A 22,380-nucleotide genomic window follows, 5' to 3' on the forward strand; every position below is an offset into this window, starting at 1 on the left:
GGTCATGTCCAGGGTGGTGTGGGACCTTAATAATGGATTCCGCCTTCCTGAGACACCGCTCCTTGAAGATGTTTTGGATACGACAGAGGATAGTACCCAGGATGGAGCTGACTAATTTTACAACTTACTTCGATCTTGTTCAGTACCCCACACCCCTGCCCCCCACAATCAGTCAGAATGCTCTCCACACGACGTGTGTGTGTGTGTATATATTTTATATATATATATATACACACACACACACACACACACACACAGAGTTGCAAAAAAAAGTTCATGAACTCTTTGCAATTACCTGGTTTTCTGCATTAATTACTCATAAAATGTGGTCTGATCTTCATCTAAGTCACAATAGTAGACAAATATAATCTGCCTAAATTAATAACACACAAACAATTGTATTTTCATGTCTTTATTGAACACGTTTAATCTTTCACAGATCAGGCTAGAAAAACCTAAACCAAATTTTCTTGTAGTTGCTGATCAGACTTGCACAATGGCGAGGAAGAATCTTAGACCATTCCTCCATACAAAACTGTTTCAGTTCATCAATATTTCTGGGATACCTTACATGAACAGCCCTCTTCAGGTCATGCAACACCATCTCAATTGGATTAAGGTTGGGACTCTGACTTGGTCATTCCAAACCACAAATGTTCTTCTTTTTAAGCCATTCTGTTAAGATTTACCCTTGTGCTTTCAATCATTGTTTTACTGCATCATCCAACTTCTATTAAGCTTCAGGTGTAAAGATATTCTCCTGTAAAATGTCTTGATACAATTTTGAATTCATTATTCCCTCAATGATTGCAAGCTGTCCAGGCCCAGAGGTAGCAAAGCAGCTCCAAACCATGATGATCCTTCCACCATCCTTCACAGTCAGGATGAGCGTTTATTGTTGGTGTGCAATGCCCTTTTTCCTCCAAACACAGCAGTGTGCATTTCTGTCTAAAAGGTTCTACTTTTGTCTCGTCTGTCCACAGAATATTGTCCCAAAGGTCTTTTGCTGTTACCCTTGTGTTCTTTTTCACCTCCTTCAACGTTGCATGTTATGCTCTTGGTGTAATCTTTGCAGGACACCCACTCCTAGGAAGAGTACCAACAGTACTGAATTTGCTCTATTTGTAGGCAATTTCTCTTACTGTGGAGTGATGAACACTCGGGTCTTTAAGAATGTGTTTGTAGCCTTTTCCAGCTTCATGCATCTCTACAATTCTTCTAAAATTCTTTGAAAGTTGTTTTGATTGAGGTATGGTGCGCATAAACAGATCTTTCTTGAGAAGAGCTGGCTCTGACAGTAATCTGACTTAGTGTCCCTTTTTTATAAAAAAAAAATAGGGCATCTCTGCAACACCCATACTTCCAATCTCATCTTATTGATTGGAACACCCGACTCCAAATACCTTTTATAGAAAGCATTACCCCAGAGGTTCACATACTTTTTTTTTAACTTACACTGTGATTGGTTTAAATGATATACTCAGTATTGACGAGTTAGATTATCATGTATTGCGCTGTACTGTTGTCACAAAGTTAACAAATTTCATGGGGCATGCCAGTGATATTAAAACTGTTTCTGACTATGATTAGATTGAAAGTATTCCCCTACACACATTTCAATACAAACGTAGAATCAGAGAAAGGCCACATTAACAGGGTGGACAACCAGTGTGCAAAAGACAACCAACTGTGCAATACTATAAGAGAGAAAAAAGAAATAATAATCATAATAAATAAATAAGCAATAACTATTGAGAGCATGAGATGAAGAGTCCTTGTAAGTGAGTCCATAGGTTGTGGGAACAGTTCAGTGATCGGGCAAGTGAAGTACAGTGAAGATATCCTTCCGGTTCAAGAGCTTGGAATACCAACTCTTCCTGAACCTAGTGGTGTGAATTAGACCATAAGAATTTAACATAAAGGAGCAGAATTAGGCCATTTGGCCCATCAAGTCTCTCCACCAGTTCATCTTGGCTGATCTATTTCCCTCTCAGTCCCAATCTCCTGCCTTCTCTCCGCATCCCTTTGTGCCCTGACTAATCAACAATCTATCAACTTTGCCTTAAGTATACCCAATGACTTTACCTCCACAGCCACCTGTGCAACGAATTTCAAAGTTTCACCACTCTGTGGCTATATTACAAAAAAACCTCCTCATCTCCATTCTAAAAGGACACCCTCTATTCTGAGGCTGTATCCTCTGGTCTCAGACTCTCCCACCATAGCAAACATCCTCTCCACATCCACTCTATCATGGCCTTTCACCATTCATTAGCTTTCAATGAAGTCACCCCTCATTCTTCTGAACTCCATTGAATATACACCCAGAGCCAACAAATGTTCTTCAGACCTGGAATCATTTTTGTGAACCTCCTTTGAACCCTCTCCAGTTTCAGCACATCTTTTCTAAGATAAGGGGCCCAAAACTGCTCACAATACTCCAAATGAGGCCTCACCAGTGCTTTATAAAGTCTCAACATTACATCCTTGCTTTTATATTCTAGTCCTCTTGAAATGACTACTAACATCACATTTGCCTTCCTCACCACAGACTCAACCTGCAAGTAAACCTTCAGGGAATCCTGCATGAGGGCTCCCAAGTCCTCAGATGCACCTCAGATTTTTGAATTTCCTCGCCATTTAGAAAATATTCTTCTCTTTCATTTCTTCTACCAAAGTGTATGGCCATATAGTTCCCGACACTTCGTCCACTTCTTTGCCCATTCTCCTAATCTGTCCAAGTTCTCTGTAGTCTCCCTACTTCCTCAAAACTACCTGCCTCTCCACTCATCTTCATAGCATTTGCAAACTTGGCCACAAAGCCATCAATTCCATCATCCAAATCATTGACATATACCTTGAAAAGCAGTATCAATACAGACCCCTGTGGAACACCAGCAGCCAACCAGAAAAGGCCCCCTTTATTTCCAGTCTGTGTCTCTTGTAAATCAGCCAATGCTTAATCCATGTTAGAATCTTTCCTGTAATAACATGGGCTCTTAACTTGATAAGCAGCCTCATGCATGGTGCTTTGTCAAAGGCCTTCTGAAAATCCAAGTACACAACATTCACCAATTTTGCTTTGCCTATCCTGCTTGTTATTTCCTCAAAGAATTCCAACAGATTTGTCAGGCAAAATTTTCACTTGAGGAAACCTATTTTATTATGTGCCTCTAAGTACCCCAAAAACAATCAGCTCCAATATCTTCCCAACCACTGGGTCACACTAACTGGTCTACAACTCTCTCCTTCTTAAAGACTGGAATGATATTTGCAATTCTCTAGTCTTCCAGAATCCAGTGATTCTTGAAAGATCATTACTAATGCCTCCACAATCTCTTCAGCCACCTCTTTCAGAACCCTGGGGTGTACACCATCTGGTCCAGGTGACTTATCTACCTTCAGACCTTCACCCTAGTAATGGCAACTTCAGACACTTCTGACCCCTGACACTCTCAAACTTCCGGCATGCTAATAGTGTCTTCCACCGTGAAATCTGATGCAAAATACTTACTCAGTTCATCCACCAATCTCTTTGTCCTCCTATTACTACCTCCTCAGCATCGTTTCCCAGCAATCCTTTACACTTCACGTATCTGAAGAAACTTTTGTATTCCAAATTTACCTTCTTAAAGGACTTTTTTTAGTTGTCTTCTGTTGGTTTTTAAAAAGCTTCCCAATCCTCTAACTTCCCACTAATTTTTGCTCTATTATATGCTCTCTCTTTGGCTTTTATGTTGGCTTTGACTTCTCTTGTTAGCCATGGTTGTATCATCTTTCCTTTAGAATATTATTCCTCTTTGGATGTATATATCCCCTCCTTCTGAATTGCTTCCAGAAATTCCAGCCATTGCTACTCTGCCGTCATCCCTGCTTGTGTTTTTTTTTCCCAATCAATACTGGCCAACCCCTCTCTCGTGCCTCTATAATTCCCTTTATTCTGCTGTACTGATGCATCTGACTTTAGCTTCTCCTTCTCAAATTTCAGTGTAAATTTGATCATATTATGATCTTTCCCTTAAGGGTTATTTTACCTTCAGCTCTCTAATCAATTCTGGTCCATTGCATAACACCCAATCCAGAAGAGCTGATCCCCTAGTGGGCTCAACCACAAGCTGCTTTAAGAAGCCATCTCGTAGACATTCTAGAAGTTCCACCTCTTGGAATGCAGCACCAACCTATCTATGTGCATATTGAAATCCCCCATGACTATTGTAACATTCACGAGGAAATCTGCAGATGCTGGAAATTCAAGCAACACACACAAAATGCTGGTGGACGAAGGGTCTCGGCCCGAAACGTCGACGCTGCTTCTCCCTATAGATGCTGCCTGGCCTGCTGAGTTCCACCAGCACTTTGTGTGTGTTGTAACATTGCCCTTTTGGCAAGCATTTTCTGTCTCCCATTGTAATTTGTAGACCATATCCTTACTACTATTTGGAAGTCTGTATACAATCGCCTCAGTCTTTATAGTCTTGCAGTTCCTTAGTTCTATCCACAATAACTCAACACCTTCTGACCCAATGTCACCTCTTTCTCATGATTTAGCCACGGTTGTGTCATCCTGCCTTTAGAACACTTCATCCTCTTTGGGTTAAAGTTACATAAACAACATCCACTGCCTTTCTTTCATCAACCTTCCTTGAAAAACTCTTAAGATTGGTTAGACACGACCTATCATTCACAAAGCTATGTAGACCATGTTTAATCAGGCTCTATCGACCCAAATACTTACAGCTATTGTAAAAATGCTATTCCCTTTTCTCAAGTTTTTCACCTCCGCCGCATCTGTTCCCAGGATGCAGCTTTCCACTCCAGGACATCAGAGTTGTCCACTTTCTTCAAAGAACAGGTTTTCCTTCCCTCCACTATTGATGCTGCTCTCACCCACACCTCCTCCATTTCCCGAATATCCGTGTTCATCCCGCTGTCTTCAAAGAGACAGAGTTCCTCTTATTCTTACCAACCACCCCATCAGTCCCTGCACCCAATACATTGTCCTCTGCGACTTCTACCATCTCCAAAGGAATCCTTCCACTAAACATATCTTTACCTACCACCCCTTTCCACTTTCCACAGGGATCACTCCCTCAGCAATTCCCTAGTCCATTCTTTCTTCCCGGTGTTTATCCCTGCATACTGCCTAAGTGCAACACCTGCCCATACATCTCCTCCCTCATTTCTATTCAGGGCTCCAGGTGAGGCAATTTGTTGGGGTCGTCTATTATGCTCCCGATGGGGCCTCCTCTAAATTGGTGAGACCCATTGTAAATTGATGAACTGCTTCGTCAAGCACCTCCATTCTTTCCACCACAAGCAGAACACAAGCAGTGGCCAAATATTTCAATTTCCATTCCCGTTCCAACATGTCAGTTCATAGCCTCCCCTTATGCCGAGGCCACCCTCAGAGTGGAGGAGCAACACCTTGTATTCCGTCTGGGTAGCCTCTAAACTGATGGCATGAATATTGATCTCCCCTTCCAGTAAAAAAAAATGTCCCTCCTCCCCCCTTCCTCTATTCCCCACTCTGACCTTTACCTCTTCTCACCTGCCTATTACTTCCCCTGGGTCCCCTTCTTCTTCCCTTTCTTCTATGGTCCACTTTCCATTCTTATCAAATTCCTTCTTCTCCATCCCCTAACCTTTCCCACTCACCTAGCTTCATCTCCCTCCCCTCCCACTACCTTTTAATTCTAGTAATTTCCCCTTCCTTCTCAGTCCTGAAGAAGAGTGTCAAACTGAAACGTCAACTGTTTATTAATTTTCATAGATGCTGCCTGACCTGCTGAGTTCCTCCAGCATTTTGTGTTACTTACGTACACTGTACCTTAGAATACCTTCCAACAATTTACCCAATACTGACACGAGGCTCACTAGCCACTAATTTCCCAGCTTATTCTTAGAGCCTTTCATGAACAATGCTCTCTCAGGCAAATTGGAGTAGGTGGGAGTTGATGCAAAAGTGGGAAAGAGAAATAAGATGAGATTAAATGGATGTTCAATAGTCGGTGAGAATCCACAGGCTAAGGGCCTGTTTCATGCCTCTGAATGTGAAATAGACAATGCTTTTCAGTAGTGTTCACACTGTTCCCGGGTATTTTCCAACTGCTGTGTTCCCCCACAACCCCCCACCATTCAATGTGTCCATATCGCTTCAAAGCCTCTTCCATTCTACTCTGAATTCCATCAAACTAGGAAATATGTGATTTGATCCTTTCCACCACATTATTTGATATAAATGACAAATAGCTGGAGCTTCAAGCTATTGATCTCTGTAATATCCACTAATCACAGGCCCCAAGCCAAGAAAGGATACAATGCTACCTCATTTTGTCTGATAACAAAATTTCAATCCACATCAATATGTTACCCCCAATTACATGTGCTTTAATTTTGTTTCCCAAAGTCCCAATAGGGAAGTTGGAATGCTTCTAAAAATCTATAACAATTACTAGTTCCCCCAATCTATACTAACTCTTTGAAAAGAATTAATGGATTAGTTAAATCTGATTTCCCCTTTATAAATCCACATTGACTCTGCTCAATCCTATTAAATCTTTTAAAGGCATTCTATTTTTACATCACTCAATATAGATCCCAAGCATGGGCCCTATGACCATCATTAATAGCCGGGTCATTTCTTATTTTATCACTTTCTGCTTCCTTGTTTAGTTAGGTCACCTCAACTATTTTCTCATCTACTGGAAAAAATTCCAGAACTCATGAAACCATTGCAGATGACAAGCAGAGCACCCAATCCCTCTAAAACTTCTACTTCAAAACTCTAGGATGCAAAACCTTCGAATTTATCAGCTTTCAACCTTACCGTCTTCTCTTAGCACTAGTATTTCATGCTGTTCTTCAATTTCACAAGATGCTGAACTTTCTATGTGTTTGACTGATCTGGCACATCAGCTTCCAAAATAGTGTTTTCCATCTTGCATTCCAAAAATCCCAGAAGTCCACTTTTTTTAAAATGTAATCGCATTTAAACAGTGTCCAATTGTGTAGATGATATAATTTTTAACTATTTTTAAAAATTATTTAGGTAACTTGCGAAGTTTGTACAGCAGGTCACTCAAATTAATTGATGGCAATTAAATTGATTACTTCCCTGTAGAATTGTCATTTGGAAACATACTCGTACCTTTCAATTGTGCATGTATTTTGTGAATAGCTTCTATTCTCTCTTCAGAAGTAGATCGCACCACATTGGCTTCCTTCTTGGCTACAGCTAAGTCGTATTCCAGAGTCTGTCGCACTGCCTCTCCTTTTTCCAGCTGAGCTCGCAACTTAGCAACTTGACTTTCAAATGCTGAACACTAGGGAAGTAAAACATTAACTGAACTGATTTAAATCAATATAATTACACAGTACAATTCTTCTCAAAGTATTTAATTCAACAACAGTGACCCTTAGAGTTGGGCATATGAAGCAGGGACAATAGAACATGCATAAGAAAAGCATGCTTCCATAAAGCACAGAATGTGCTGAAAGCTCAAATATTTCTTCCAGTTCTTCCACTTAACATTGGGGAAGATTCAGTTTACACATTTTCTCTACTGTAATTCCCAGGAGGACAAATCAAAACAAAGATATTAATCATCAATAATAAACAGAAAAGATTTTTTGATCCTTTCCAGGACAGACATATTGCAACATAAATAGGGTCTTTTAAGAGACTTCTGGATAGGCACATGCAACTTAGAGGGCTAAGGGTAACTCTAGTAATTTCTAAGGTAGGGACATGTTCGGCACAACTTTGTGGGCCGAAGGGCCTATATTGTGCTGTAGGTTTTCTATGTTTAGATTATTACGACTATAGGATTGAAAATAACCAGTTGCTAGATCTGATACAGACTTCAAAATAATAATTACTATTTTCTTAAAAGGGGAGTTCATTGAACAAGTTTTATAAGTGTATCATAAAAATTAAATTCATCTTCAATTTAAACAGGTCTTCTCATGAGGCTGCTTGGCTGAGTATTTCCAGCATTTTCGCTTTTTGACTCACATTCCAGCATCTGCAGTTTTGTCTTCCATCAAATGCACTACCTTCAGTAATACACATTGATTGAATTTTTTTGAAGCATAAACAAATGGGTCACTTTCTAACAAAGTTACATATGCTGTCTTTGATTAGTCACTGCCTTTCCAAGTGTACATTAATTCAGATTCTCATTTTTTCCCAATTTTCCCTATTGTTTACATTAGAATCTTGTGCATATAATTACCCAAGTTATTCCTGCTAACTTTATTGAATAAAAAGAGTAAGCCAAGATTAAAAAATGTATCAGCACACGAGCAATTTCTTTCCATAGTGGCCTGGGACATACCTCATCAAGCCTTGGGGATTTATCCATCTGTAGGCATTCTAACGCCTCTAATACCTCCTTTTTAATGATGTTATTCTGAAATTTCACCACCTCCGTATTCACCATTGTACCTTGTTTACCTAAACTGTACTTTCCCTGTTGCTGATACGCTATACTCTGCATTGTTTTCTTTTACAATGTCAATGTACTCTCGATAATGAGATGCAAACAAATATTTTTCACTAGATCACGGTTCATGTGATCATAGTAAATTATTAGCAATATACCAGTAAGTAGTATTCATTTAAAATCTCGCCAATGTCCTTTGTCTCCATACACAAATTGCTCCTTTAATCCCCAATGAGACATCTTCTTTCCCTTAATATTTATAAAAGGTTTACTGTTTTCCTCAAGTTTACCTGGCAGTGATACTATTTACCTGGCAGACCACTCTTGCCATGCTAATTTCCAATACCCTCCTATACCTTGTATGCTCGTAAAAGCCCATTCATTTCCTGTTAGTTCTCTATACCTGCCAGCTGCACACAGGTCAGTACAGCACAGGGACAGACCCCTTGTCCCACAACGTTGTGCAAGACTAATTAAGCTAGTCATTAAAAACCCAAATAAACTAACCCCTCCTGCTTATTCAATGACTATATTCCTCCATTCTCCACAGATTCATGTGCCTATCGAAGAAATTCTTAAACACCTCTCTCATATTTGCCTCCATTACCATCTCAGTAGTGCATCCTAGGCACCCACCATTCTATGTAAAAAATTAACTTGCCCCTCACCTTAAACGCACGTCCACTGGTAGTAGATATTTGGCTCTGGGAAAAAGATACCGGCTGTCTAGTCTGGCTATGGCTCCCATTAATTTATAAACCTCTATTAGGACTTTTTTTTTAATTTATTGAGATTCAACTTAGAATAGGCCCTTCCTGCGCTCCAAGTCACGCTGTCGAGAACCCACAATTTAACCCTAGCCTAATCACTGGACAATGTACAATGACCAATTAACCTACCAACTGGTATGTCTTTGGACTGTGGGAGAAAACTGGAGATGGGGAGAACATCCAAACACCTTACAGACAGCAGTGGGAATTGAACCCAGGTCACAGGTACTGTAAAACATTGTGCTAACCACGACGTCATCATGCCACCACTCAGCCTCCACTGCACCAGAGAAAACAACCCAAGTTTGTTCAATCTCTCCTTATAGCACATGACCTCTAATTGCTGGCAACATCCTGGTAAATCTCTTCTGTACCCTCTCCAAAGCCTCCACATTATTTCTATAATCAGATGACAAGAAATGAATAGGTATTTCAGATGTGACCAAAGTGTAACGTTATGAAGCTGCAACATAATTTCCTGACTCTCAAACTCAACCCCGACTAAGAAAAGCAGTCTTTACCATTTTACCACCCCAGTCACTTCTGCAGTGCTAAGGATTTGTACGCTGTGTTGCTTCCGTAATGTTCCCTTTATCCAATCCTTGATATTCCTTGAAATATTTACTTACGTTTATCGTCCTCATTTCTTACCATAAATAAATAGAGGTCATAAACTCATTACTTCCCTTAAACAATGTCCTGCAATTAACTGTTCCCAATCTACTTTGCCCAAGTCCTGTGTAAAAACATTGAAATTGGCCTCTATCCTGTTCAAGAACCTAACTTAAGAGACCATTCTTATCCCTCTACAATTGTGTACTGGAAAAGACATTAAACAATATTGAATCTTCTGTAACTAGCTTGCAACTTAATCTTTTATTTCCAAAATAATCTCCAGCTGACATTGGGTCTTGGCCCGAAACATTGACTGTTTGTTTCCATGGATGCTGCCCGACCTGCTGAGTTTCTCCAGCATTTTGTGCGTATTGCAATTATTTGCCCTGCTATATTCTTCAAAAATGGGGCAGCATTGATCCTATTGTAGTCTAATAAAACTATTATTAACTAGCTTAAAAAGCTGAGAAACTGAAATATTCCATTATAAACATCCAGAAGGTCACTCCTATGCCACCAGCAGTCCACTAAAAATAATCACAGCACATCCAATCTCTCCTTATAACCATGGCTGTGCATTCCAGTCAACAACCTAGAGACTCTTCTGCACTTCTCCCTCCCCCTGTGCTACCATATATTTTCTATAGCATGGCAACCAGAACTGCACTTGCCTGCCCAAAGCCACCTCAACTGCACAATAAAGCCAGCTGCAGGTCGAAAGAGCAACATCTCATAGTCCGTCTTTGATCATCTCCAAACTGATGGCATGGACATCAATCTCTCCATCTTCTAGTAACCACTCCCCTCTGTTTCCAAAATCCCACTCCCTTTCTTTCCTCTCATTCTGGTTGCTCTCTGACCCCTTCTCTTCCCCTCCCCCACCCTCATTACCTGCACATCACTTTTCTCCAGTTCCCCAACTCCTTCTCATTATTTCATGGTCTACTATTAGGTTCCTCTCCTATTAAGATTCCTTCTTCTTTAATGCTATCACCTGTCACCTCCTTACATTGTTCCCCCATCCCCTTCCCCCAACCTTCCCCTTCACCTGACCTCACCTATCACCTACTAGTTAATACATCTCCCCCTCCCCACCTTTTTATTTTCCCTTTCCAGTCCTAATGAAGGGTTTCAGCTTTAAACGCCAATTGTTTATTTCCCTCCTTAGATGTCGTCTGACCTGCTGAGCTCCTGAGCATTTTGTGTGTGTTGCTCATATCCTAACCAATGTCTTGTACAGTTACAATAAAAAGTCCCAACACAAACTCGAAAACCCTCCATATGAAGGCAATAAAGTTAACTACCTCCTTCATTACTCTATCCACCTGTTTCACCATTGTCAGGGAGCTAAGAACTTGTACACCAAATTGCTTCTGCCTATCAATGTTTCCAAAGCCCCCAGTCCTTCCTTCTATAAAGATTCAAGATTCAAAAACTTTATTGTCATTTCAACCATACATCAGATCTGCAGGGCAGAATGAGACAGCGTTTCCCAGGGCAAGTGTAATCATAACATAACAAACGCAACAATAGATAGTAAACACAACAATAAATAGTAAAACACAACAGCCACATGTCAGTTAAAATCAAGTTATAAGTGTTCAGTGCAAGTTAAAAGTGTCCAAAGCAGAGTCAGGTAGAGCAGCTATCTAGCAGTCTGACTGCCTGTGGGAGGAAGCTGTTTAGTAGCCTTGTGGTTTTTGTTTCGATGCTCCTGTAACATTTGCCTGATGGCAGAAGAACAAACAGTTTATGGAGAGGGTGTGAGGGGTCTTTAATGATGTACCGTATCTTCTGGAGGCATCGACTCTGAAAGAGGTCTTGGACAGAAGGTAGGGAGACCCCAATAACCTTCTCTGCTCCCCTAACCACCCTCTGCAAGGCTTTTTTGTCGGCAGCACTGCAGCTGGAGTACCAGGTTGTGATGCAAAAGGTCAGCACAATCTCAATCACTCCTCTGTAGAATGTAGTTAAGATGTTAGTGGGGAGTAATGCTTGTTTAAGTTTCCTCAGAAAGTGCAATCTCTGCTGGGCCCGTTTCACAATCACAGTGGTGTTGCTACACCAGGTGAGATTGTCCGAGATCTGCACCCCAAGGAACTTGATGTTTTCCACTCCCTCCACTGTGGAGCCGCTGATGCTGAGGGGTGTGTGCTCAGGCTGAGACCGTCTGAAATCGACGATCATCTCCTTGGTTTTGGTGACATTAAGCATCAAGTTGTTGTCACTGCACCAGCTCTCTAGGTGTTTGACCTCCTCCCTGTACATTGTTTCATCATTTTTGCTGATGAGCCCCACCACTGTGGTATCATCAGCAAATTTAATGATCAGGTTCCCCTTGAATCTGGCTGCACAATCATGTGTTAGCAGTGTAAACAGCAATGGGCTGAGCACACAGCCTTGTGGGGATCCAGTGCTCAGTGTAATGGAGTCAGAGACGTTCCTGCCAACACGGACTGACTGTGGTCTCTCTGTCAAGAAATCCAGAATCCAGTGACACATGGCAGTGTTAAGGCCAAGCAGCGACAGTTTCTCCACTAGTCTCTGCGGGATGATGGTATTGAACGCTGAACTGAAATCAATATACAGGATTCTGGCATAAGTGCCTTTATTGTCCAAGTGAGAGAGAACTGCGTGCAGTGTGGTGGATATTGCGTCCTCCGTAGAGCGGTTGGGACGATAAGCAAACTGTAGAGGATCCAGCGATGAAGGGAGGCTGGCTGTAAAAGTCAAGCCACTACAAGACAAACTAAAATGCATTCTCTTAGATTTATCTGTATTAATTTCCATCTCCAAGTGCTCCACCAAACTTTCCAGCTTCTGCAACTCCACCAAATATGACATCAAACTTTCTTATCATAACACAGACAACTCTAAAGTTATGTATATACACCCAGCAGCCACTTTATTAGCTACAGGAGTGGAACCCAGTGTGCTCTTCTACTGCTGTAGCCCATCCACTTCAACGTTCGACGTGCTGCACATTCAGAGATGCTCTTCTGCACACCACTGTTATATAACGCATGATTATTTGAGTGGCTGTTGCCTTCCTGTCAGTTTGAACCAGTCTGACCATTCTTCCCTAATCACTCTCATTAACATGATGACACTTTTGCCTACTGATAACACCAGTTTTTGCAGACCCGGGCAACTTCTTCCAGTTCATCCACAAAACAGCTTAATCTTCTTCTCTAATGTCTTCCCTTTCTTTTCAAGGTGGCTGGGGTTCTGTCGGAGTCTGTGATCTACAGTTCAAACTACAGCAGCTTTTCGAACTGGCTGTGTGGCCTGGTGCTTCGCTATCTCCAGGAACACGGAAGATGTGCGCCTTCGGGGAGTTTCCCCGTAGACGATCCGATTTTGCCGACTGAAGCGTCATGGGAGACGGAAACATCAGGAGACAGCAAGCAGTGTTGGAAAAATGCCCCTGTACTCGAGTGATCCTTCTCTTTTTTTTGATGGAACATGGGAGCCTGTCTGTCCTCGAGTTGGGGGGCTTAAAGAAGCGACGGAGAAGATTGTTACATCAGAACAGCAAGCTGCTGGTCTCCGCTCTCGTCATTGCAGAGCAACCTTTCTCTCCCTCAATGGAGAGAGAGTGTCTGTTTGAGGTACGGAAGTGCTGGGCTATAGACTGCAGTTTTTGATGGACTCTTTATCAAGGTCTCTTTGGGGGGGCATTTGCTATTGTTTGCATGGTGGGGGTGCGTCAGGTGCCTTCTGCTGGCACACATGGGGGGTGAGGGAAGATTGATGTTTCTGCTGCTGCTAACTTGGGAGGGGGCTTTAGGGTTCTGATGTTTCTATCATTCATTCTATGGGGTTTCTTGTTTCATGGATGTCTGTGAAGAGTAAGAACTTTAGGATGTATTGCTATATATATTCCCTGATATTAAATTGAACTATTTGACCTGCTACTCACTAGATTTTTTGTTTCTCGCACTATTCTCTGTAAACTCTGGAGACTGTTGTGCATGAAAATTCCCAAAGATCAAACCAACTCATCTGGCACCAAAAATAATTCTACAGTCAAAGTGACATAGATCACATTTTATCCCCATTCCAATGATTGGTCTTAAGAACTACTGAATCTCTTAACCATGTCTACATGTTTTTATGCATTGAGTTGCTGCCACATGACTGGCTGATTAGATATTTGCATTAATGAGCAGGTGGACAGGTGTGCAAAATAAAGTGGCCACTAAGTGTATGCAAGATACAACAATGGTCCCTGCACTGATCGCTGTAGTACCCCATTGGTTACAGACTTCCAGTCAGAAAAACAAACCTCCACCAATTCCTTCTGCTTCATTGTTTTCCAGTTCTGAAGAGACTCAGCCAATTTTGAATCCATTTGCTAAAACACTTTGAATCCCACCTGCCCAAACTTTCAGAACCAGTCTTTCAGGCAGAACCTTGTCAAGACACTTGCTAAAGTCTATGTAAAGCAGTTCTTAAACATGACATTCTGCAGATGCTGGATATCTTGAACAACACAGACAAAATGCTAAAGGAACTCAGCAAGCTGACTTCCCTTTTACATTTACCTTAACACCCTGGGATAGATTTCTTGTATCCCTCTCTGATTTATCCACATATCTACTTTTCTATTTCATGTTGACTATTAGAAGAGTTGTAGTATACCCCCAAAAAAGTGATCACCCCTTAGTTCTTAAACTATATTGATACGGCCTCGTTTGAAGAGCTGTCCACAATATTGTTCCTCATTACAGGAGATGTGGGAGCCGCTAATCGATATTACAATGCAACCTTACTTTTACATTTCCTCTGACACACTGCCTGACCTGCTGAGCTCCTCCAGCATTCTGTGTGTGTTACATTAAAAATAAAATACTCTGGAATGTTGAGTTGCCAGTTCTGCTCTTCTTCCAAGCATGTTTCTCTGATAGCAACTTCATAGTCCCTTATGTTGATCAATGCTTACAGTTCATGTGTCTCAAAAGCCCAACATCTTGCATTAAATTAATGCATCTTGACCTTCCATTCTCCCATATGCCTCATCACACCCATGTCTGCTCTGCTAACTGGACTTAGACATCCTAGATTTAACTATAACTCCCAACCATCCCTCACCAACAGTAAGTTAGATAAACCCCAACTGACAGCATTAAGAAATCACCCCACAAGTACACTGAATACATTCTGGTTCATATGCAACCCATCTATTTTGCGTAGATCCCACCAGAAACAATGATCCGAGAATCTAAAGCCCTCTCTTCAACCATACATTAATCTGACATAACCTCCTATTCCTATACTCAGAAGTACATGATACCAGAATTAGCTCAATTACTTCTATTCTCTTCAAAATTTCATACATTATAAGCTAATAAGCCTGACTTCAGTGGTTGGTGAAATATTGGAGTCCATTATTAAGGATGAGGTTGCAAGTTACTTGGAGGCGCATGATATAATCCTGCCGGTTATTTCCTCAAAGGACAGACAAACTGGAGTCAATGTTTACTTGGATTTTCAGAGGCTTTTGACAAAGTGCTGCACGTGAGACTGTGAATCAAGGTAGTTGCCAATGGTTTTACAGGAAAGATACCAGCATGGATAGAAGATTGGCTGACATGCAAATACTGGGAATAAAGGGAATTTTTCTGGTTGGCTGCCAGTGACTAGTGATGTTCCACAGGGATTGGTGTTGGGACTGCCTCTTTTCACGTTATACGTCAATAATTTGGATGATGGAATTGATTGCTTTGTGGCCAAATTGTGGACAATATAAAGATACATGGAGGGGCAGGCAGTGCTGAGAAAACAGGGATTCTGCAGAGGACCTGGATTAGGAGAATGGGCAAACAAGTAACAGATGAAATGTAGCGTAGGGAAGTGTGTGATCGTGCATTTTGCTGGAAGGATTTTCTGGTATTTTCTAAATGGGGAGAAAATTCAGAAATCAGAGATGCAAAGGGACTCGGGAGTCCTCGTGCAGGATTCCATAAAGGTCAACTTGCAGGCTGAGACAGCGGTAAGGAAGGTAAATACAACATTAGCATTCATTTTGAGAGGATTAAAATATAAAAGGAAGGTTGGAATGCTGAGGCTTTATAAGGTCAGACCTCACATGGGAGTATTCTAAGCAGTTTTGGGCCGCTTATCAAAGAAATCATATACTGGCATTGCAGAGGGTCCAGAGGAGGTTCACCAGAACGAATGTTCAGGGTTAATGTACAAAGAACATTTGATGACTGTGGGCCTGTACTCACTGGAGTTTAAAAGAATGAGGGGAGATCTCATTGAAACCTATCAAATATTGAAAGGCCTAGACAGAGTGGATAGGGAGAGGATGTTTCCTATAGAGAGTATGGGACCAAAGGGCACAACCTCAGAAAAGAAGGACATCCCTTTAAAATAGGGAGAGAAGGAATTTCGATAGCTGGGGTGATAATTCTATGGAATTCAATGCCACAGATGGCGGTGGAAGCAAAGTTATTGGGCATATTTAAAGCAGAGGTTTATAGATTCTTAATTAGTAAGGGCATCAAAAGTTACAGGGATATGGCAGGAGATTGGGATTGAGAGGGATAATAGATCAGCCATGATGGAATGGTGAAGCAGACTGGATGGGCCAAATGGCCTGGCTCTGCTCCTATGTCTTATGGTCTTAAGATACTACACAAGTTTAAAAAGATTGCTTATTGCTTTCCATAGATTCTGCCTAACCTGCTGAGTTCTTCTGATATTTTGTGTGCATTTTGTGTGCTGGATTTCCAGCATCTGCAGAATCTCTTGTGCTTTTTATATAAAAAGTGATTGTTAAATCACTGCCATGAGGCAATACCAATGATCACAATCTTTAAAGCTGGGTCACCAAGCCATACAACAGCATAACAAAAAAGAAAAAAAATATTCAGAGAAATAATTTTTAAAAATTGCAATTTACTCAACACACATCATACTCGAATTGATGCTATTAAAGACACTAATTTCACTGAAAACTAAATGTACCTACAAATGATTCTACAACCATACCTCTTCATTAAATCTGCTGACTAGTTCCAATTTTTCTTTTTCCACTTTATTCAGTCTCCACCTGAGATCTGTAGGATTGAAACTCCCATCCGCAGGCTGCAGGTGTTTAATCTGATTCTGGAGCTCTGCAATGGTACTCTGCAAACTGTAAAAAGAAATCTCAGAACAGAATACCACACATCCAAAGGCAGGGTAACCCCAAATACAGCAATGGTAAAGTAATTTGTCTCAAGAGTGACAGGTCCCCAGGAACAAATCATTTCCATCCCAGAGCTTTAAAGAAAGTACGTGCCAACATGTAAGGTACCCAAATAATAAGCATCCAAGGTGCTTTCAATTCACAAACTTTTCCCTTAGATTTAAACAAAGATATCACCTTGCCATTTAATAAGGATGAGAGATGGAAACGAGGGAATGGCAGAACAGTTAGCCTGAAATTTATTGTCTAGAAATCAGAAGCTCAGGATTGAAAACAGCTCGAAAATTCAATTTCTCAGAAAGAAAAAAGCGTGAGTTTGGAACAAATGCCTAGCGAATCTGCTTTAATATTTTGAAGAGGCGACAGCAGTTGTTAGTTTCCTATCCACGTATGTAAATTATAAACTTCCAGAAGCTATTGGATAAAGTTCCTTTGGTAAATTAGTAACTTGGTTAGGACATCAGCCAGGCAGCAGGACACAATACTGAAAAAGATACTGTAGCTGCAAGGATTTTAAGTTGGCATAGAAAAGGGCCTTTCAATATATATATATCACCATGCCAACTATGATACCCATCTACACTAATCTCATTTGCTTACATTAGGCCCAGATTCCTTTATACCTTCCCTGCCTAAGTACCTGACCAAACTCCTTTTTAAATCAATTTTATCTGCCTTTGCGATCATCTCTGGCAGCTCAGCCCTGATAACCACTATCCTTTTGTGTAGAAAAACTTGCCCCTCGTATTTTCTTTCAACTTCCTTCCACTCACCTTAACCTGTCCACTGCAGTTCTAGAGTCACCTGCCCGTAGAAAAAGACTATCTATCCCATCAATTCCCCCTCATGACTTTCAAGGTAAAGGCAAGCTTACCATTCTTCACTATCCTATCCACCTGCGTTGCTACATTCAAAGAACTATGTACTTGCACCTCAATTCCCGTCTGTATATCAATGTTCCTAATATTTCAGCCATTTATTATGTGTCTTAGCAGAATTTGACTTAATTCAGTCTCAAAGCCACATATCTAAGCTTTGAAATGACACAAGGAAGTGTATTATAAGTAACTCAAGTAGATGCGTTAAACTACAACTCCAAATCCAGATGACACAAGGAAGTATATTATAAGTAACTCAAGTAGATGCATTAAACTACAACTCCAAATCCAGATGACACAAGGAAGTGTATTATAAATAACTCAAGTAGATGCATTAAACTACAACTCCAAATCCAGACTGAACCAACCTCTCAATGCACTTTGTTACACTAGATATGAGCACTACCTGGCTATAGGTATTGAGGCAGCTCGCCCTGTTTCTGTTTGACACTGGTATGACTATTGCCCTGTTGAAACAGATGGGAACCTCAGACTGCAGCAGTGAGACGTTGAAGATAGCCTCAGCACAGGTTTTCAGGACCCTGCAAGGTACACGTTTAGGGCCCGACACCTTGCAATTTCTCACCCTCCTGAAAGATGTCCTGACATCATCCACAAAGACAGACATTGCAGAGGTCTTAGCAGAGGTATTTAAAACATCCTTTGTGCATAGTAGGTCATGCCTAATCAATTTTAAGAGTTTTTCCAAGGAAGTTACCAGGAAAGGTTGATAAAGGCAAGACAGTGGATGTTTTCTACGTGTACTTCAGCAAGGCCCAAGACAAGGTTCCACATGGAAAGCTGGTCAAAAAGGCTGAGTGGTTTGACATTCAAGATGAGATAGTAAATTGGGTTAGACATCGCCTCTGCAGGAGAAGCCAGAGTTGTAGTAAATGGTTGCCTCTCTAACTGGAGGCCTGTGACTAGTGGCATGCCACAGGAATCAGTGCTGGGTCCCTTGGTGTATGGCATCTACATCAACGATCTGGATGATAATGTAACAAACTGGATCAGCAAATTTGCTGATGACATTCAGATTGGGGATGCAGCCAACAGCGAGGAAAACTATCAAAGCTCGCGGTGGAATCTGGACCACTGCAAGCTGGGCTGAAAAATGGCAGATGGAATTTAATGCAGACAAGTGTGAGTGTTGCAATGTGGGAGTACAAACCAGTGTAGGACTTACACAGTGAGCGGTCGGGCACCGAAGAGCAAGGTAGATCAGAGGAATCTCAGAATTCAGATCCATAATTCCTTGAAAGGAGTTTAAATGGTTTTGACATGGACTAGAGCAACACACACAAAATGCTGGAGGAACTCAGCAGGCCAGGCAGCATCAATGAAAAAGAGTACAGTCGACATTTCAGGCCAAAACCCTTCAGCAGGTCTAGGCTTTGGCCCAAAGCATCAAACTGTATTTGTTTCCATGGATGCTGTCTGGTCTGCTGAGTTTCTCTGGCATTTTTTGTGTGTTGATTGGATTTCCAACATCTGCAGATTTTCTCTTGTTTGTGATTGGCATGGACTAGATGGGCCAAAAGGCCTGTTACTATGCTGTACTCTATGATCATGAAAGCAGCATGACAAGTAGATAGGGTCATAAAGAGACTTTCGGCACTTTGGCCTTCATAAGTCAATGCGTTGAGTGCAGGTGTTAGGATGTTATGTTGAAGATGTGAGGCCTAACTTGTAGTATTGTGAGCAGTTCTGGTCACCTACCTACAGGAAAGTTATCAATAACATGTTGCCAGACTTGACCCAAGTTTTATGGAAAAGTTGAATAAGTTAGAATTTTATTGCCTGGAGTGTTGGATAATCAGTGGAGATTACAAAATTGAGAGGTATAGATAGAGCAAATGCAAATGAGGTTGGGTGGCACTAGAACTAGACATCAAGGGTTACTAGGTGGTGAGTGTACCAGTGAAAGTGGTGGATGTGGGTTCAATTTGAACATTTAAGAGAAATTTGGATCAGAACACGGATGGGAGGACTATGGTGGGCTATGGTCTGGGTGCAGGTCAATGGGATTGAAACACAAGTGAAATGCATAGTTTTGGCACCATATCAATGAGCAAGGACTGAATGGGCAACCAACAAGGGTCACCATGCTTCTGGGGCCATGATAGCACACTCACTAATATTAACCACACCTCTTCAGAAAATGGGAGGAAACCGAAGGGCCGAGAGGAAACCCACACAGTCACAGGGAGAATGTGCAAACATCTTACAGGCAATTGGTGGAATCAAATCCCGATCAGTGACGGTTGGTGCTCTAAAGCATTATCCTAACCGCTATGCTACCATGATTTTTACAGTTGCTTTAGAAGCTGCACAGGATTCCACTGGAGGTCCATTAAGACTATTTGCCATAAATTGCAAAGCAAACCACATCAATGATTAAACTTTTATTCATGAATTTTATGTAAAAATCATTAATAATACAAAACAATGCAAAATAGGAAGGATCTTTAACAACTCATTTTTAACCATATTAAATGATAAACTCTGTGGCCAGCAATAACGAACATCACAACTGCATTACCTTTTGATTTCATGAGCAGGATTTTGCTTTTCTCGAGAAAGCAACTTTGGAATAATATTCTTTGACCCCATACTACTTTTCAGTTGAACAGCCTGGGAATTGTCACCTGTTCCTTCCAGAGAATTCCGCAATGTAACTTGAAGATCTGCAGCAGACATTACTTCACTCCTACATATTTTAAAATCTGAATGTAAAGGAGAAATGTATTTTCAGAATTAAAATGCAAAAACATAATTGCAAGAGGAAAAACATTTACTCCTTTGTGTAAATTGCTCGGAATTTGGGATTTGTGGTCAAACGATTTGCAAAGTCCTGTGGCTAGATAATCTCCCAAAAAAAAAATCGATTCAGAAGTGAACTATGGGGTTTAAATCACTGTATGTTTAAGGAACCTAGATGTCATTCTACGACAACTGTGAGCAAGCTAACTCCTAATGGAAAGTTATATGAAAGGAACACAATGTTAGAAAACACTTACTATTGACTCCCTCCCGCTCACTCTTATATTCCCCCTGACTTCGCGACCACTTCGTGCTGGAGAACACGGACAGAGTCGTGTTTGTAATCAGGGGCATCAGGCTCTCGATGGCGGGTGGCGAAAGAAAACAAGTTTTTGACAACTGAACTGCTGAGAGGCAAGGCTTGAACTGCTCGGTGGCGGGGTAGTAAGGGAAACCAAAGCACACCAGGACAGTGAGGGGCACAACTGTTGCGTTTCACAGCCGGTCATTGTGAACAAACAGCGGCGCGTTACCCTAGGCAGCTGTCGGATGAACTCGGGCACACTAAATCCGTCTCCGCCGCAAAATGAAGGGCGCGGACGGAAGATATGGTGCCGAGGTGGAAAGAGCCCCCTCGGGGAGGGGAAGGCGGCCTCGGCGATCTAGGAATTGGAAAGCATTTGGGGTGGGTGGGGGACAATGTCAAAAGAGCCTGAGAGGGTCAAACCGGGGCAGCAGTGGCCTTGCTATGCAGCATCAACATAGTTTGAAGTAGAACGAACCTGCTAATCAGACAGGCGCCAGAGCCTGACACGCCGACTTTTTTAAATGTCCCACAGCTGCGGTGAGCCCAGCCCCGTGAGCGGGAAACGCCGACAATTTAAATTGGAACTAAAGATCGGCTTCCGCCCCCGTTCCTTCGCTTCCGGGGCGAGCCGAGGATGCTGGCATCCGATTGGAAGGCGGTCGGTAGCCTAGTAACCGCAGGGGGAAGCTCCGCGTGCGCGATGACAACAACCAACCGACACGGCGGCCCGAGGGCCGGCGGAGGGCCGGCGGACGCGGGCTGGTGTCCGGCTGCGGCCGGTGCGACCCCTTGCCTCACGCTGTGTTGTGGGAGAACAAAGAACAGAACGGTACGGGACAGTAACTAATCCCTTCCGCGCCCACCCCATTCCACATGCTTACCGAATAGCCTCTTCAACACCTCTATGATATTTGCCTTCGCCACCACCCCTGGGAGCGTGTTCCAAGCTTAACCCCTCACCTTAAATACGTGCATTAGACATTTCAACCCTGGGTATAAGTTACCAGCTATCTATCCATTACATATTAGAATCTGGTTTATTATCACTGACAATTGCCGCAGCATTTGTTGTTTTGCCATGGTGGTACAGTGTAAGACATAAAAGTTACTATATAGTGCAAAAGATTAATAATGAGGTGTTCAGCGAGGTTCTCATGTGGTCTGTACACATCGGCTGTGTGGTTCAAAAGGCACAACTGCATCTCCTTCACCTCGGACAGTTGAAGAAGTTTGGTATGGGCCCCCAAATCTTAAGAACTGCATCACTGCCTGGGATGGGAACTACACTTCCCTCAATCACAGGACTCTGCAGAGAATGGTGCGGACAGCTTCCCACTATTCAGTACATTTACAAAGACAGGTGTGTAAAAAGGGCCCGAAGGAGTCACCCTAACCCCAAACTATT

The 22,380-nt window shown here is 41.9% G+C and overlaps 1 protein-coding gene across 3 annotated transcripts in view; it reads right to left on the reverse strand.

Moving 5' to 3' along the window:
• The window catches only part of LOC140729194 (coiled-coil domain-containing protein 171-like), a 417,526-nt gene extending 396,495 nt beyond the window's left edge, over nt 1-21,031 (reverse strand). For all 3 annotated transcript variants that reach the window (XM_073048682.1, XM_073048685.1, XM_073048684.1), the window contains exons 1-4: nt 20,926-21,031; nt 20,448-20,631; nt 16,829-16,973; nt 7,148-7,322 (exon numbers count right to left, since the gene is read on the reverse strand). In XM_073048682.1, the coding sequence (XP_072904783.1) occupies nt 7,148-7,322; nt 16,829-16,973; nt 20,448-20,631; nt 20,926-21,022 (601 nt within the window). In that variant the 5' untranslated portion in view covers nt 21,023-21,031. The remainder of the gene's footprint in view (nt 1-7,147; nt 7,323-16,828; nt 16,974-20,447; nt 20,632-20,925) is intronic.
• Between the last annotated feature and the right edge of the window lie 1,349 nt (nt 21,032-22,380).

This window comes from Hemitrygon akajei, chromosome 6 (assembly GCF_048418815.1).
Source record: "Hemitrygon akajei chromosome 6, sHemAka1.3, whole genome shotgun sequence".
In the NCBI taxonomy this organism is placed as follows: domain Eukaryota; kingdom Metazoa; phylum Chordata; class Chondrichthyes; order Myliobatiformes; family Dasyatidae; genus Hemitrygon; species Hemitrygon akajei.